At 49.8% G+C, this 14255-nt stretch overlaps 1 protein-coding gene across 1 annotated transcript in view; it reads right to left on the bottom strand.

Moving 5' to 3' along the window:
- The window catches only part of LOC131824927 (uncharacterized), a 34602-nt gene extending 22062 nt beyond the window's left edge, over nucleotides 1–12540 (bottom strand). Inside the window, exons 1-3 of the mRNA XM_059163650.1 lie at nucleotides 12234–12540; nucleotides 2034–2068; nucleotides 1827–1913 (exon numbers count right to left, since the gene is read on the bottom strand). Of these exons, the coding sequence (XP_059019633.1) occupies nucleotides 1827–1913; nucleotides 2034–2068; nucleotides 12234–12265 (154 nt within the window). The 5' untranslated portion in view covers nucleotides 12266–12540. The remainder of the gene's footprint in view (nucleotides 1–1826; nucleotides 1914–2033; nucleotides 2069–12233) is intronic.
- Between the last annotated feature and the right edge of the window lie 1715 nt (nucleotides 12541–14255).

Genomic DNA, 14255 nt, shown 5'->3' with positions numbered 1-14255 from the left:
CAAACTCAACTAATTTCTTCCTAATTTAATAAATTCTATTGAGTCCAAAACCAGTCTGGTTTCTCTAAGAGGGGGCTTGTTTTTCTCTGGAACTGGATAGAACATACTGAGTACAAGCTCCTGTTAACCCTCTGGCTGCGGGAATCACTTCCTCTGGTTGTTGCTCAAGCCCTTCTCAGTGGTGACTCGCCCTCCCTGCTCCCGTCTGGCTCCTGCATTTGCACATCTGGACATGTCACACACACGAGGCCAGTGACACAACTGTGCAGAAGTCCTGGAGTGGGCATGCCACTGACTGAAGCACAGGACAAATGTAGTCCCTATTATCCAACTACTTCTGGAAAAAGTGGTCCCCAAGAACGCTCCCTCCTCCTTCCTCCTCACCCCCGACTCCACGTGTCAGTCCACTGCAATCACGCTTCTGTTCCCACAGCTTGCTGGAAATCCTCTCCCTGGTGTCTCTAAAGGACCACTAACCCCCAGAAAAGAACTCCTGCAGGTAGACACCCATCACTCCCTCCTGCCCACAAGACCCTCCCGAGATGTCTGTCCTGGTTCTCCTACCTCTCTCAAAGCTTTCCACCAGTGGCCTTGCCACTCTTCTCTTCTCCCACCACCCCCCTCCCCAATTAATGCCCCAGGCCCCACATTCCCAGCCTCTCTTCCCCCTAGAGCCCTCAGCAGGCGTGGCACCAACTCCCCAGTAGGATCCCGACCGCCACTTCCAGGGACACCTGGGCCTCTCCTGGCAGACCCCAGGAGCGGCCCAGGCCCAACCTGCCGGCCAGGCTCATTCCCCCACCCCCACTCCTCATTCTCTGTACCTCCCAGTTTCCAGACCCTGCCTCCCCCTCCACACAGCAAGTACACACATGAAAAGCTATTAGCATTATTCCCAAACCCTCCCTCCCTATGTTCGTACGGAAGGAGTGGCAGCGGTTACAGGGAGGAAGGAAAAGATCTGAGAATAATGTCGAGAACAAGAATAATCGCAGCCCACAGCAGCTTGTTCTGAGTGTTCTATGCGCCAGGCACGTATATATGTTAACTTGTTTACATGTATTTACTCATTTTTTTATTCATTTTGTATATGTATACTTTACATATATTTATGTAAAACACTTCACAACGTATTTACACCGTTCTCCTCACGACTGTCCAATCATGAAAGCGGAGGCCAGCCCACCTGCAGGGCTAGAAGTACAGAACAGGGGTTCTCAATGCTCGCTGCACCTTGGAACCACCGGGAAAGCTTTCTCAACACATCCATGCCCGGACTCAGCCCTTCCCTAGAGGTTCTGATTTAGCTGGTCTGGGGTGGGGCCTGAACAGCAGTATTTACCTTTAAAGTCTCCAGATGGCTGCAACGTGCAGCCAGGGCTGAGAACCGCTGGCCTAGAATCAATCTATTTTAACCACTCCCCTAGTCCCCAAACTTGAACGCCAGGATGACTGCCGCTCCTTCTCCAAGCCTTTCCAGGAAGTCCGGAAGTCCCTCCACCAAGCCTCACCTCTGGAGTTCCCAGGGATCCATTCAAACCCAGCCCAAAGTCACTTCTGCGGTCCTCCTCCCCACCGGCTTAGCCACGCCTCCTCGGCGACCCCTCCTGTCACACGGACCAACTGGCAAACAGTGGCCGCTTGTCTCGCAGTTGGTCTGTGAGGCCTTGAAGACGGAGGCCCTGTCTTATCCCCTTAGTTGGCCAGCACTCACCCTGACACACAACGCTCAAGGTATGAACGAACATTCACCCAGCTTCAAAGTCCCAAGCAGACCAAGACCAGCCTCCTAGTCGGTTTCCTCGCTTAGGGAAACTGCCACCTACCAGTCTGGGGCGGCGTGCCTCCTTCTTCAGTCACTCCTTGCCCTTCGTGTAAGGAGGCAGGCTTGCAAGGCAGCAGTTGGGAAATGCCTGAATGCAACAGAGTAGCCACAGTCCATAAGTAAAATAAATGATCATTCTCGAAAACGGCAAATGCTCCACAGAGTGTAAGTTTTTTAACACCTCCACACTGACTTAGGAGTACCGTACCTTTTCCTTCTGAAGGGGCATTGTGAGGGTCATCACTGCAACAAGAAAAGAAAAAGACTTTGAAAAACCGATACTAATTTTATATAAAATAATTACAAAAATCTTCAAAATGATCATTATATTGTTTCTCCAGAAATGCTGCAAATTAAAGAACTCTCTCCCTCCTCAAAGGTTTTCCTGCCCCTCTCACTCTCCACCTGTGGCCTGACCCCACGTACTGCCAGGCCAAACTCATCAGTGGGGCTTCTTGGGAGTGCACCTGACCCCTTCTGGTCCCATCACACCCCCAGGAGCCAGCACCATACCTTCCAGGCTCACGGGATTGCCAGTCATGCCCAGCCATCTGGCCTTCCTCTGTCACATCCCTAGGCACACAGTCCTAACTGCCCATCCCGCGCTGGCATCCAGCCCTCCATCTGGTTGCGTGAGTCATCCTCCCTCTCCCTGGTCATCTTGCTCTGCCTCCCTGGCCTTCTCCCTCACATATGGCACCCAAATAGTGAGGGCTCCTGTAGCAAGCATGTAACAAGAAGGCCTCTCCCTTGTCCTCTCCATGCCTGAACTCTCCATGCCCTATGCACATGGTCTCCACTCTCCCTCTCCCCAATGCCCCCTGCACTCAAAGCCACCTGGCTTCTGCTCTCCCACGCTGCCACGGACTCCTGGCCAACAGACCCAGTGGGCCCTCTGCAGTCCTCAGAGACCACGGCCTCACAAGATGAAGCAGGTGGCGGGCTTTTCCGTGGCTTCCGCGTCCCTTCTTACCTGGTCTGCTGCCACCTCCCACCTCCCCTGTGGCAGTGACCTCCCCACTCTCTGTGTGCTTCACCCCCCCACCAGCCTCCATCAGCCCCCAGGGTAGCAGCAGCTACGTGATCAGGAGTCACCCCTGTGCGCCCTTGTCTTCCCACCTCACACCACCTCAGGGTGCCTCTTCACACAGGGTTTCTGATCCTAAATCTGCACCTCCTTCCCAGTCCTCTTCTTGGAGTCCCAGATGCCCAGGGTCTTTAAATTAACTATTTTAAATTAGCTATGCTGTTAAGCACTTTAAATTAACTACGCTACTACCTGTCTTCAGGGAGAACCTGCTCCTCCTGACCTGTCTCTGCAGAGAATCACATCCCGAGGGCACCTAGCTGGGACCTCGGCCCTCACCAGCTCCTGCCCCTTCTTGCTCATCAAGCAGCCAGTCCTCCTGAGCCCCCTCTAGACACCTCTCAAATCTGTCCCCTCCTCAGCATACACTCTCTCCCTCAGTTCCAGTGCGCTCCCCCCCACCCCCCCACCCCGTCTCTCACCATGGGCCCTCAAGGTAATTTTCTCATAATTACTATGCATGCCTGCAGTCTCCCTCTCCTGGCTCATCAGTGACTATCAGTGTGGTCTCCTCACACCTTTGCTTATACCCTTCTGTGGCTTCTCACTGGTTTCTAGCTAAACCTAAGCTCCTTGGGAGGGTGCACAATGACCTCCACCCTGCTCCGGTGTCTCCCCTCCATGCGCTCACCCAGAGTGAAAGATCTTCGGTGTCCCAAGCACACCCTGGATCTCTCTCTCTCTCTCTCTCACACACACACACACACACATCACTCTCTGTATCACCACCCCCACCTAGGGTCACTGCCTATGGCCTTGCAAATCATGTGCCCCAACTTTGGAGGATCTGTGAACATGCACTCTGCAGGGGGTGTTGGGGCACCTCTGGGAGGTGTGTGTGCAGAGAAGTGACAGCCCAGCCCTCCCCTTAATGCCAAAACTGCTATTCATCATGGAAGAACAGCACTTCTCATGGTATAGTCTGAGGAACAGGAGAGTTATTTGAGGTACGCTCTAAAAACTGCTGTTTTGGGCCCACTGAATCAGAATCTTTGAGGAATAAATGAAAAGAGAGGAAGAAAACAACAATGATGTTATTTGCACTTATACATGTTTAAAATCTTTATTTTCTCATTCCATCACCGCAAAAAAAGTCTCTGAAGGCCATTTTACTAATGCAGAGACTGGCTCAGACAGCTTAATTAACTTCCTCAGGGTCACAGAGCTAAGGACTAGAGAAAGAGCACCCGACTCTAGCCCTTTATGACTTCAAAGCCCACACACTTGCCTGGCCCAGTGCCTTCCCTCCCTGCCCACCACTCCACCCCCAAATCCCAACCCTGGGAGCAAAGTGAGGACCCAGCCAGCAAGGGCGGCTGACCAACTGCTTTCCCTCTCCCTCTTCTTCTCCCATGTCAGTTGGGACGCCCAGATGTTGGTGTTGTAAGCCTCCTCAACTCAAGATTTTAGGTAAACGTCCCCAAATATTTGGTATTTCCCAAGCTCCATGGTTCTAGGAAATATACACATCCTCGTTTTCAGACTTAAATCCTTTTGTTTTTTAATCCTCAACTCTTGCTCAAAAGGTCAGGCCATGGTGGCGAAGTTGTAATTGGGAAATGCTTTAAGAAACCAAGAAAGGCTAAAATATGGTTTTTGGTTTGTTTTTTTTTTTTTTTTAAAGATTTTATTGATTGGAGCGGGTGGGTGGCTCAATGGGTTAAGCCTCTGCCTTCGGCTCAGGTCATGATCTCAGGGTTCTGGGATCGAGCCCTGCATCAAATCGGGATCTCTGCTTGGCAGGGAACTTCCTTCCCCCTCTCTCTCTGCTGCTTCTCTACCTACTTAACGATTTCCCTCTCTCTCTCTCTGTCAAATAAATAAATAAAATCTTTAAAAAACATTTTTTTAAAATAAAAAATTAAAAAATAAAAGATTTTATTTATTTATTGAACACAGAGAAAGACCACAAGTGGGCAGAGAAGCAAGCAGAGAGAGAAGGAGAAGCAGGTTCCTTGCTGAGCAGAGAAGCGGATGCGGGATTGGTTCCCAGCACCCTGAGATCATGACATGAGCCAAAGGCAGAGGCTCAACCCACTGAGCCACCCAGGTGCCCCTAAAATATAGTTTTTAATGAAATGTCTAAAAGAATAAGCCAGATGTGACACCTCCTTTCTCTAGACTCCTACCTCTTATAATGCAGTCACTATGTCTTTTAATTTGAATTATGAGAACATGGATTGAAAGTTCGTCATTCTTATTGCATAAATTATGCCTGGTTAAAACCCACTTCTGTGTTCTCAACAAAACTATTTTTCTCCTTACTAGCACTTTCATTTTCCCCTTTCTGCAGCGGCTTATCTGTTTTCAGACATGTATCCATCTGCTTAGATACTACAACTTTTGCTAAAACCCAGAAAGCCTCTGCATAAAGCCTTTATTTTCTCCATGAAGTAGATGAGAGTGAGTGGTGTACAAGATGAGATTAGTGAGGCCCAGAGGTAGAAGGCCAGCTCCCCCACACAGAGACACCAGGCACCAACCGAGGGACAGTGATGGGGGTGGGGCTTAGACCGGATGAGGAGGACGCAGCTCCTCTCCCCACAACAAGGCAACTCTCTCCCCCACCCCCATCCCCCACCCCGCCTCAGGAAAGCCAGACTCCAGGGGATCCACAGGGCCCCTTGCAACTGAATGAATGCTAGGTGGCCACCCTCTCTTCTATCATGGGCGCTGTCCTAAAGCAAAACCACAGCAACTATCAAAAGAGAGCAGCTAGTCCAAATGCTCTCAGTGTAATTCAGGGACTAGAGAGAAGTAGGAAAGGGGCAGGGACATCTATTCAGCACCTGAAGATCCTTAAATACTGATATGGATTTCATCACTGTTACTAGGTAGAATTTTCCTGCAGTTCCAACACCAGCATCAAATATAAATGCTGCCGGGGAGCCTGGGTGGCTCAGGGGGTTAAGCCTCTGCCTTCAGCTCAGGTCATGATTTCAGGGTCCTGGGATTGAGCCACACATCAGGCTGTCTGCTCAGCAGGGAGCCTGCTTCCTCCTCTCTCTCTGCCTGTCTCTGCCTACTGGTGATCTCTGTCAAATAAATAAATAAAATCTTAACATATATATATGCGTGTCCCTGAGCTGCTACAGGACATAAAATACGAGCTTAAAAACTTCAAAGTGCTAATATTAAGTGAGAGTGTTTATTACCTGTTTGTTGGAAAATGTGGATTCTGTGAAACTAAGTGCAAATGAGTAAAACCAGTTGTTGTCAGAATTAAGTCATAGCTGCAATTAAATGAAACCTGAGAGCAACACCAAATCCTCACATAGGTTCAGGACCTTAAAACTTCCAAGAATGCTTTCAGAACCACAAGAGCACCAGTTCCTCACACGAACTCTGCCAGGAAGACGTGGCCAGGACTGCCATCCCCACGTGCAGCTCAGAGGTCTTGCTTGCGTCATGTGGCCAAACCCACCCGGGGCAGGAGCGATGCAGGAGAACCAGAACACAAGCATTCCAAGCTCTCGGAGGAAGCCCCATCTCCCCCCTTGGCAGCCAGCTTGACTCTGTGCAGCCTGGGCAGGTGACTATTGGGCATAAGAATGATTTCACTCCAATCTGGCTCTGTAAGTAATAAGTCTCCACCTAAAGATTTTTAACAATCCTTAAAGTAAAAATAAAGTCTTAATATGTATGTGTTAAATGTTTGCTGTGTGCTGGAAATTAAGCCAAGGACTCAGCCTTATGTCGACCAGCTCATTTAAACATCATGACCATCTTTTAAGTGCCTAACACTGGGCTAGTAAGTATCCCCATCACACAGAAGAAGAAATAATGCTCAGAGATCTTGGGTGACTCATTCAAGAATCATGGTCTATCTGATTGCAGAGTCCAAACTTTTATCAGTACAGTTTAACAACAAAAAGCTAAGAATTCTGCCAAGCAGAATAATGACAAAACACCAGTCTTTCTTCCTACTAAGGTTCCTACTGCCGATGAAGGTAATTCTCCACTGTAGGTAAACAGAGTTTTTAGGCATAATTACATCCATAATAAGCCCCAAATCCTCCTCTAACTTCTCACCAGAATTAAACCATCTGTAACCAAACTAATGGTAACCCCCAGGTTTTACTTCTTTTAGCCCCTATCAACCTTCTAGAAAACAGACCATAACAAGTAAAGTAAAACCCATAAGTAAATCAGTTAAAGAAAGTGAAAAAGATTTTATGTTAGCCACAAACTAGAGTTAAAATGCACAATCATGAAATAACTATACTTCCCAGGACATAGTCCCAATGCAAATAATATTCTCTATAAGACAGATCTCTTTCCCGTCAACTCAGAAGAACAAACGCCTATTTACCCTATGACAGGTGCTGCACTAGGCAGAGGGGATATAAAAGTAACATAAGACACATGAACCTTGTCCCAAGGGAGGAAGAAGACAGATCAGAAAACAAATACATCTGTATATGAGGCAGGGAGAGTAAAATAAAAATAAACATAAGTATAGTGTTAGCCCAGAGCAGGCTCTGAGGAACTGGGAAGAACTGAGCTCTTATGCTAAGATCACAGGCACATGGCTAACTACATAGCCAATTAAACCATGATGCTAAGGCCATCTTGCATTTTCAAAGAGTGCTGCTTCCCCACAAACAGGATCCTCTAGCTATTAGGCTCAGAAAAAGCTGAAAATGAAAGGAACCTACAAGATCTTCCAGTCTGATGCATCATTCTACAAGGGGAGAGGGAATCTAGGAGAGGGTAAGTGAATATATACCCACGATCACAGAGCAAGTTATAAGCAGACACAGTATCACAACTTGTCCCAGGTCTCCTGGTTTCTTCATCAATTTATTCAACTAATACGTGTGGAGCGTGTGTGCCAGATACCAGTAAACAAAGGAACAGGTCTGTGCCTTCCCCAGCCTATCAGCCTGATGGTGAAGCCTGACTTCCTGTATCGGAGACAGGAAGTGCTTGAGAGAATGACAAGAGAGCTCCTCTAAGATTGAGGAATTGGGGAGGGCTCCCAGGGGAAGTGACATTTAAGCTGAACGACAAAGTACAGCAGAAATGGACAGGAGAGAAGAACTGGAAGTAGCGGGGCAGCTCCTGTCTGAGACAGGAAAGAGTGGATCAAGGCCCAGGAACAGGAGGAAAGCAAGTATGGTCAGGGGGAGCGAAGCAGGGGATGAGGAAGGTCAGGGAGGGGGAGACCAAACTGATGGTAACCCCCAGGAGGCTAGTGGCAATTATTCAGTCTGCTGAGTAGTCTCTACATTTCCATCCTGGGAAGACTGAAAACGTGAAAGCAGAGAAGGAAGTCAATAGTGCAGGGTTCCAGAATCTGCTGTCCTCAACGTCTTCCACGGGAACTGCCTGAACGCGTACGACCCTCTGACAACCTGCAGGTTAAGACACTGTTTGTGTTGAGTCCAGAGGCCTAAGCATTTCCCCAAAGAAAACCTCAGTCCCCCAGGCCACAAGAGCCAGTACCCCTGCAGAGGCAGTTGTAGTACTAGGTGACCAAAACCTCCAAGGGAGCTAGGTAACTTTTAAAGCACTCTCCAAGGAAAGTGTCTTCATTCAGGACCAAGCTCTGGAAGCCAACAGTGCCCTCCCCACAAGCCAAGACAGAAAGACTTCCATACATGCCAAGCCCTCCAGGAGCTTGAGCCCTGAGGTAGATCAGAGACTCAATAAAGGGAAGAGGCAGGTGGGGGAGTGGGGGCAGGAGAGATGTGGGCACCTGGAGCCATCAGCTGTCCATCCCCTTGAGGATGCTGCCTGAACCAAGCTGGCTTCCTATCATGACCTATTTTCTTTTCTTCTTTCTTCCCAAAGATCACCACTTCCAATCAGCTCGCTCACAAAAGAAGCCATCCTATGGGTTTTCTTCTTCAATGTTCAGGTCCCTAATGAAAGCACAGTCTTAGGTTCTTCCAAAGGTCCTTAGCGCTGGCAAAGATGGAAAATGCATGGAGCTGGCTCAACCGGCCAGCTCCTTCACCCACCCCATCCCCTTTTTAAGTTACTCCAATAGGAAAAAATAATGGTGGAACTGGTAGGTCTTTGGGTAACAAAAGGCTGAAGGACTCACTGCATATTATTTGTATTAGGCAAAAACTGGAAGGAACTATCATGCTCACTAAGAGTAAGAAATGGATGAACAAAAATGTGACATTATCATATAAGGGAGTACCGTGAGCAAGCACAATGAAAAGAACTGCTTACACCCCACACTGTGGATCCATCTCAAACAAACATAATGTTGCACAAAACAAGCCAGACATGAAAATTATATGCTGCATGATGCTATTTTTAGAATGTTTACAAACAAGCAAAATTAATCTCTTGTTCCTTTGGGAAGGAGAAACATGACTGTGAGTAATCAGAGTATGAGAGGGCCATCTAGGGTGCCATGTTTTGTGTCTTGACCTGGGCAGTGTGTTACAGAATGTTCACTTGGTGATGTTCAACTTACCATGCTTGTGTTTTCTGTCTGATTGTGTACACACACACAAAGGGTTTTTGGCATCTAGGGAAAGGAAAAGGAAAGTATCTAGAACTCCAGCTTTACTCGCCAGAGTTGTGAATGGAGAAGGACCCTGGCTGGTGGGAGGGCAAGATGAAGTGGCTAACTGCACTGGGAATATGGTCTAAAAGGCAGCTAGCTGTGGGGCGGCAGGAACGCGGGGAAACAGTTTCAGGGTTTATTTCCTTCCTCCTCCTTGTACCTGTCAGTGAGAGCTTTGCAAAACGTACTCCAAAGGGAAGTGGGGCCAGGAGAGAAATGGGCTGGAACCATGCTGGCAGGGAGAAGAGAGGCAGCTGGGACATTTCCAGCAGTGAGAAGACAAGAAGGGAAGGAGGAAAAGAGAAAGAAATCCTGAGTGCCCGGAGTGAACAAAGAGAGCTCTCCTGAGCTGAAGATGTGTGGGGTGGGGGAATTCCCATGACTCAACCCTGTTTCTCTTCTCCCCTCCCTGAACAAACAACATGTGATATACACCTGCAGGAATACAGTTATTGCACTGCTCTACTGTAATTTGTTTCCAAGTCTGGGAACTGAAAAAAAAAAAAAAAACAATGAGTGAGAGTGAAGGGGTGTGTACAGCCAAGAAGTCCACAACCCCAGCATCCAACACATGGTCTGGCATATAATTTGCACTGGAAAAAAGTGTTCATTGAACAAATATGCGACAGAAAGAACAGGGTAGACATAAAGACTCTATGCCTCAGTATTTTAAAAAATCTGTAAGAAACAGTTTAAATGGCCAAAACTGTGAGAAGGGAATGCTGTGCAGCTACTAAAAATTATAAGCAACAGTAGCTAGCATCTGTGGGGTGTTTTCCAGTTTACAGAGACTGGCACCTCACCCTTGGCTGATACTGAATTTTATGGACTTTGTTGCCAATCTGAAACATGAAAATGACACATTACGAACAATCTCCCTGAAGAGGCCAGAAAGATCAGAGATGGGGGACTAAGGAGTTTTGGTGGAAAGAGTTGGGGTGGGTCCATATCCTCCAGCAATACCAACAGGGGCTGGTAGTTCTGGGTAGTCAGCAGAAAAATTCAGTTAGCTCTGTTTGTGTAAATAACTGTGTTAATGTCACATACTATATTTCAATTCACTTCCTCTCTTTATTGTTCTGGCAGGGGGAAAACTTGACTTCTAGAAAAGATTTAATTCAGAGCTCTTTAACAATCATTCCCAGGACTTGCTGTTGGGTAAATATCCTCTGTAAGCAGTTTTTGATACTCGAGGTGGACTCAGTTCGTGTCCTGTGGTTTTACCCGTGATCTTAACCTCAGGAAACCAAACAGTCAAACCTATCTACACACAGACTTTTCTAGGCTGCCTTCCTGACTGCAACAGTGTTTTAAAGAAAGGGCAGTGGCAGAAAAAAACAAAACCTCCCTCCTCCCTGTGAGAAACTGGGCCTGATGTTTAATGACCCGCGAAAAAGTTAAGTCGTAGACACTTTAAACTTGGGCACTCGCTCCTTGCTCTAGTTAAACTTGGGCACTCGCTCCTTGCTCTAGTTGTTCCTGTAGAAACGTGGTTCTGCAGCAGTGACTGTCCTAAAAGAAAATTTTCTGCAGTCTGAATCCTTGCTGAGCGTTTCTGCACTGCTTTGGGTGACTTCCTGCAAGCGCTTAACGGCAATAAAAGGATTACCTAAAGGATATATTTCACAAAGTGCCCATCACACACTTGCTGAAATACTACATCCGATGCTAAAAGCTCCTTTTGCAAATGATAGTAACTGGAGAACACGCCCACAATACCCTTAGAGCATCCCCAAACTAGCTCTTAATAAACATTCCCATGTAAAAAGCAGCTACTTTTAAAGGTCTGGTGACAAAGAGGCATTGGCTCCCTTTACAGTAATAGCAGAAATCCTTCAAGCAATGTTAATTGGAGCCTGCCGTGCGGGAGACGTGTTAGCGCCACATCGGGGGTGAGGGGCTGCCGCGGGTAGGGCCGCCACACTTGGGCAAGGTGGGGGCGGGGAGGGGGCGTTAAGGGAACCAATCCTACCCTCGACTTCGACTCAACAATTTAAAAGCCGACAGTGTCTGGCAAAACGCCGGGCACCCTCCTGGAGCGACCTCCCAAGTCCTCTTCCAGTACGGAGGGCGCAGGGGCTCCCGAGAGCTGAAGCCCGGGAGCTAGGGGCAGATGAGGACAGCAGAAACCGAGCCTCGAGGGCGGAGAGTCACGGCGGAGGCGGGAAGCTCGCGAGTCCACCGCGGGGAGCAAGGGGGCGCCGCAGGGCGACCTGCCCTCCACGGCCCCCACCGGCCGCCCGCAGCCGCTCCACCAGGAGGTCGAGAACTACCTCGGGCCCACCTGCCACCGCGGCGGTGCCGAGCCCAGGCGGCCAGGGAAACGCGGCCGCAGGCAACAGCAGCGCCGCCTGTAGGCCCCGCCTCTGGGTCGGGAGCGCCCGGCCTCCGGAGCTGCGCGCCGCCGCCGCCTCCCGCGCGGGCACCTGCGCGCGACCCCGCCACCGCGGCCCTACCCAGGTGCGGCCCGCCGAGACCCCGGGCCAGGACTAGAGGGCAGGAGTGGGGCAAGGGGGGGCGCGCTGGCTCTCCACGCTCTGGGCCCGCGTGAGGCCGGCGCCGCCGCCGGAGTGTGCTTTGTTTTCGCGGCCGGAGCGGGGATGTCGGGACGGCAGTGGAGCCCTCGCCCCCGCCCGCGCCCGCGAAGGGCAAGGGGAGAGCCCGGGAGGGTCTGGGGGTTGCCGAAGGAAGCAAAGCCTTTTCTGCAACTCGGCGACGTTGGGCCCAGCCGTCGCGCGAGCCCGCTCCGCCCCTTCTCCTTCCGAACCCCCCAGCCCCGCAGATGCGCTCACCTGCTCTCCGCGACCCCCACGCCGCGGCTCATCGTCGCTCTGCAGCTGGGAGGGGGCTCCACGCGCGCCCCGGGCTCGGCGCTCAGTGCGCGCCGGGGCGGCTGCTGGAGGGGCTCGCGGAGGGAGCGCTACCCTGCACACTCGGAGGCGGCCGACGGGGGAGGGAAGAGGGCGAGCGAGAGCCACCGGGGGAGGGGACTGGCTGGGAGGGGGTGCTAGGCGCGCATCCGCAGCGGCCGCTGCAGCCTGAGGCTGCCGAGGCTCCGGTAACGGAAACGCACGCTCGCCAGCGGCCCCGCGCGCGCACACTGGCGTGCACACCGGCGTGCACACTCGCACACGTGCGCACACCGGCCCAGTCTTGGCTGCTGATCCGCACCCTCGCCCTGAGGCAACTCGGCTTGATGACCCCAACCCGCGGTTTCTGTGAAGAAGGACCAGCGCCATTCTTTCAGAAGGGTCAGAGAGCTCAAGTCATCCAGATTGGGGCTGGCTACTCCAGTATCTGGGGATTTTCAGCTGGGAACCATGAGACACCTCCCCCCCCCCCCCAAGAGGTTCCCAAATTTGCTTCTTGGGATCTATAAACCCCCTGAAATTGTCAGGTTTTGAATCTAAAATACAAGTGCCTGGAATGAGGTGCCACAGCTATTATCCGATTAACAGCTGCCTTAACCCCCCCCCCCAAAAAAACCATGAAGATGGATGGATTAAACCAGTGGTTCCCAAACTTTGCAATGTATTAAATCACCCAGAGAGTTTTTAAAATAGCAATGCCCCACGTAGCATCTCAAACCAATTAAACCAGTGAAGTGGGACCCAGGCAGCAATATTTTTAAAGTTCCCATGTGATTCCAATGCTCAGGAAAGTGTGAGAACCACTGCCTAGATGGTTGGTGGCTCTCACCTATCACTGTTCTCTTTTACCCTGTTTTTCAGCATGGTTGCTTGTCTGTCTTCCATGAAGTGGTGGCTGTCACAGCACCTAGCCCAGGTCTGGCTCAGTACAGGGTGACTGGAGGAAGGAGGCAAAGGCAGAGTCCAGGATGCCAGCCTTCTCTTTGCTGTTTCTGAAATTCTCCCCAGGCTGAAATACCCCCAACCTCCTGGAAATGGCCTCATGTAATGCCTGAAGCTGGGGAAGAAAGTGGTTCATTGCAGCTTGAAGAGACATCTGTCTTTTAGGTTCCTCCAAAAGTCTCAGCCCCCTGCCTGCCTCACTATGACCCAAGGTCCTGAGCTGGCAATGTGGGCGAGCATAATAAAAGTCATAATCCCTGCTGGTGGAACACACGTGAGTCCAATACTGTAGTCGATACTTTATATTCTAAGAGCTACCCTGGCACTCTTACTGGGCCTTGGTGTTCTCCCGCTGAACATCAACAGTTTCACAGAACATCAGCATCAGACAAGGCCTCTCTGGGACCACGATGGATCAAGACAAGAACAAGACCAAGAACAACACAAGAAACAAGAACAAGACAAGACTCACCAATCATGTCTGAACATAGACAAAATGTGAACATGATCCAAGCCACAAAATACCAAACACACGGCTGTCCTAATATGAGGGACTGCTGCTTCTTGGCCACTCATGGCCTTAGCCTTACTCTAATCTGCCCTCCCTATGGCTAAGATTCATGAAGACACACATTCATAGAACGATCCCTGCTTTCTTAAGCCTACCTCCAAGTCTGTTAACAAGAGCCCAGATCCTTTAATAATATTTTCTAACATCCTTTCACTGAGACACCTTCATGGTGTCCCTCACTGCAATGAGTAATAAATCCAGCTTGCATAACTACAGGTGTATTCCAAGTGGTCTTTGGCAAGAGGGCATTAAAAATAAATTTACTTAATCATTGCAATAACAACACAAGGTAAATATTACACCCTCTTTACATACAAGCTAACTAGGGTTCTAGATCATATAATGGAACTCACACCAGGCTACCAGCTGTCAGTGAAAGACTGGTTCATGTTCACATGGGCTTGTGGGGAGCCAGAGTAGAGTATTGCCTA

Source organism: Mustela lutreola, chromosome 2 (assembly GCF_030435805.1).
Source record: "Mustela lutreola isolate mMusLut2 chromosome 2, mMusLut2.pri, whole genome shotgun sequence".
Classification (NCBI taxonomy): Eukaryota; Metazoa; Chordata; class Mammalia; order Carnivora; family Mustelidae; genus Mustela; species Mustela lutreola.
The sequence above is the reverse complement of the archived record's forward strand: the minus strand, read 5'-3'. Positions and strand labels throughout refer to the sequence as shown.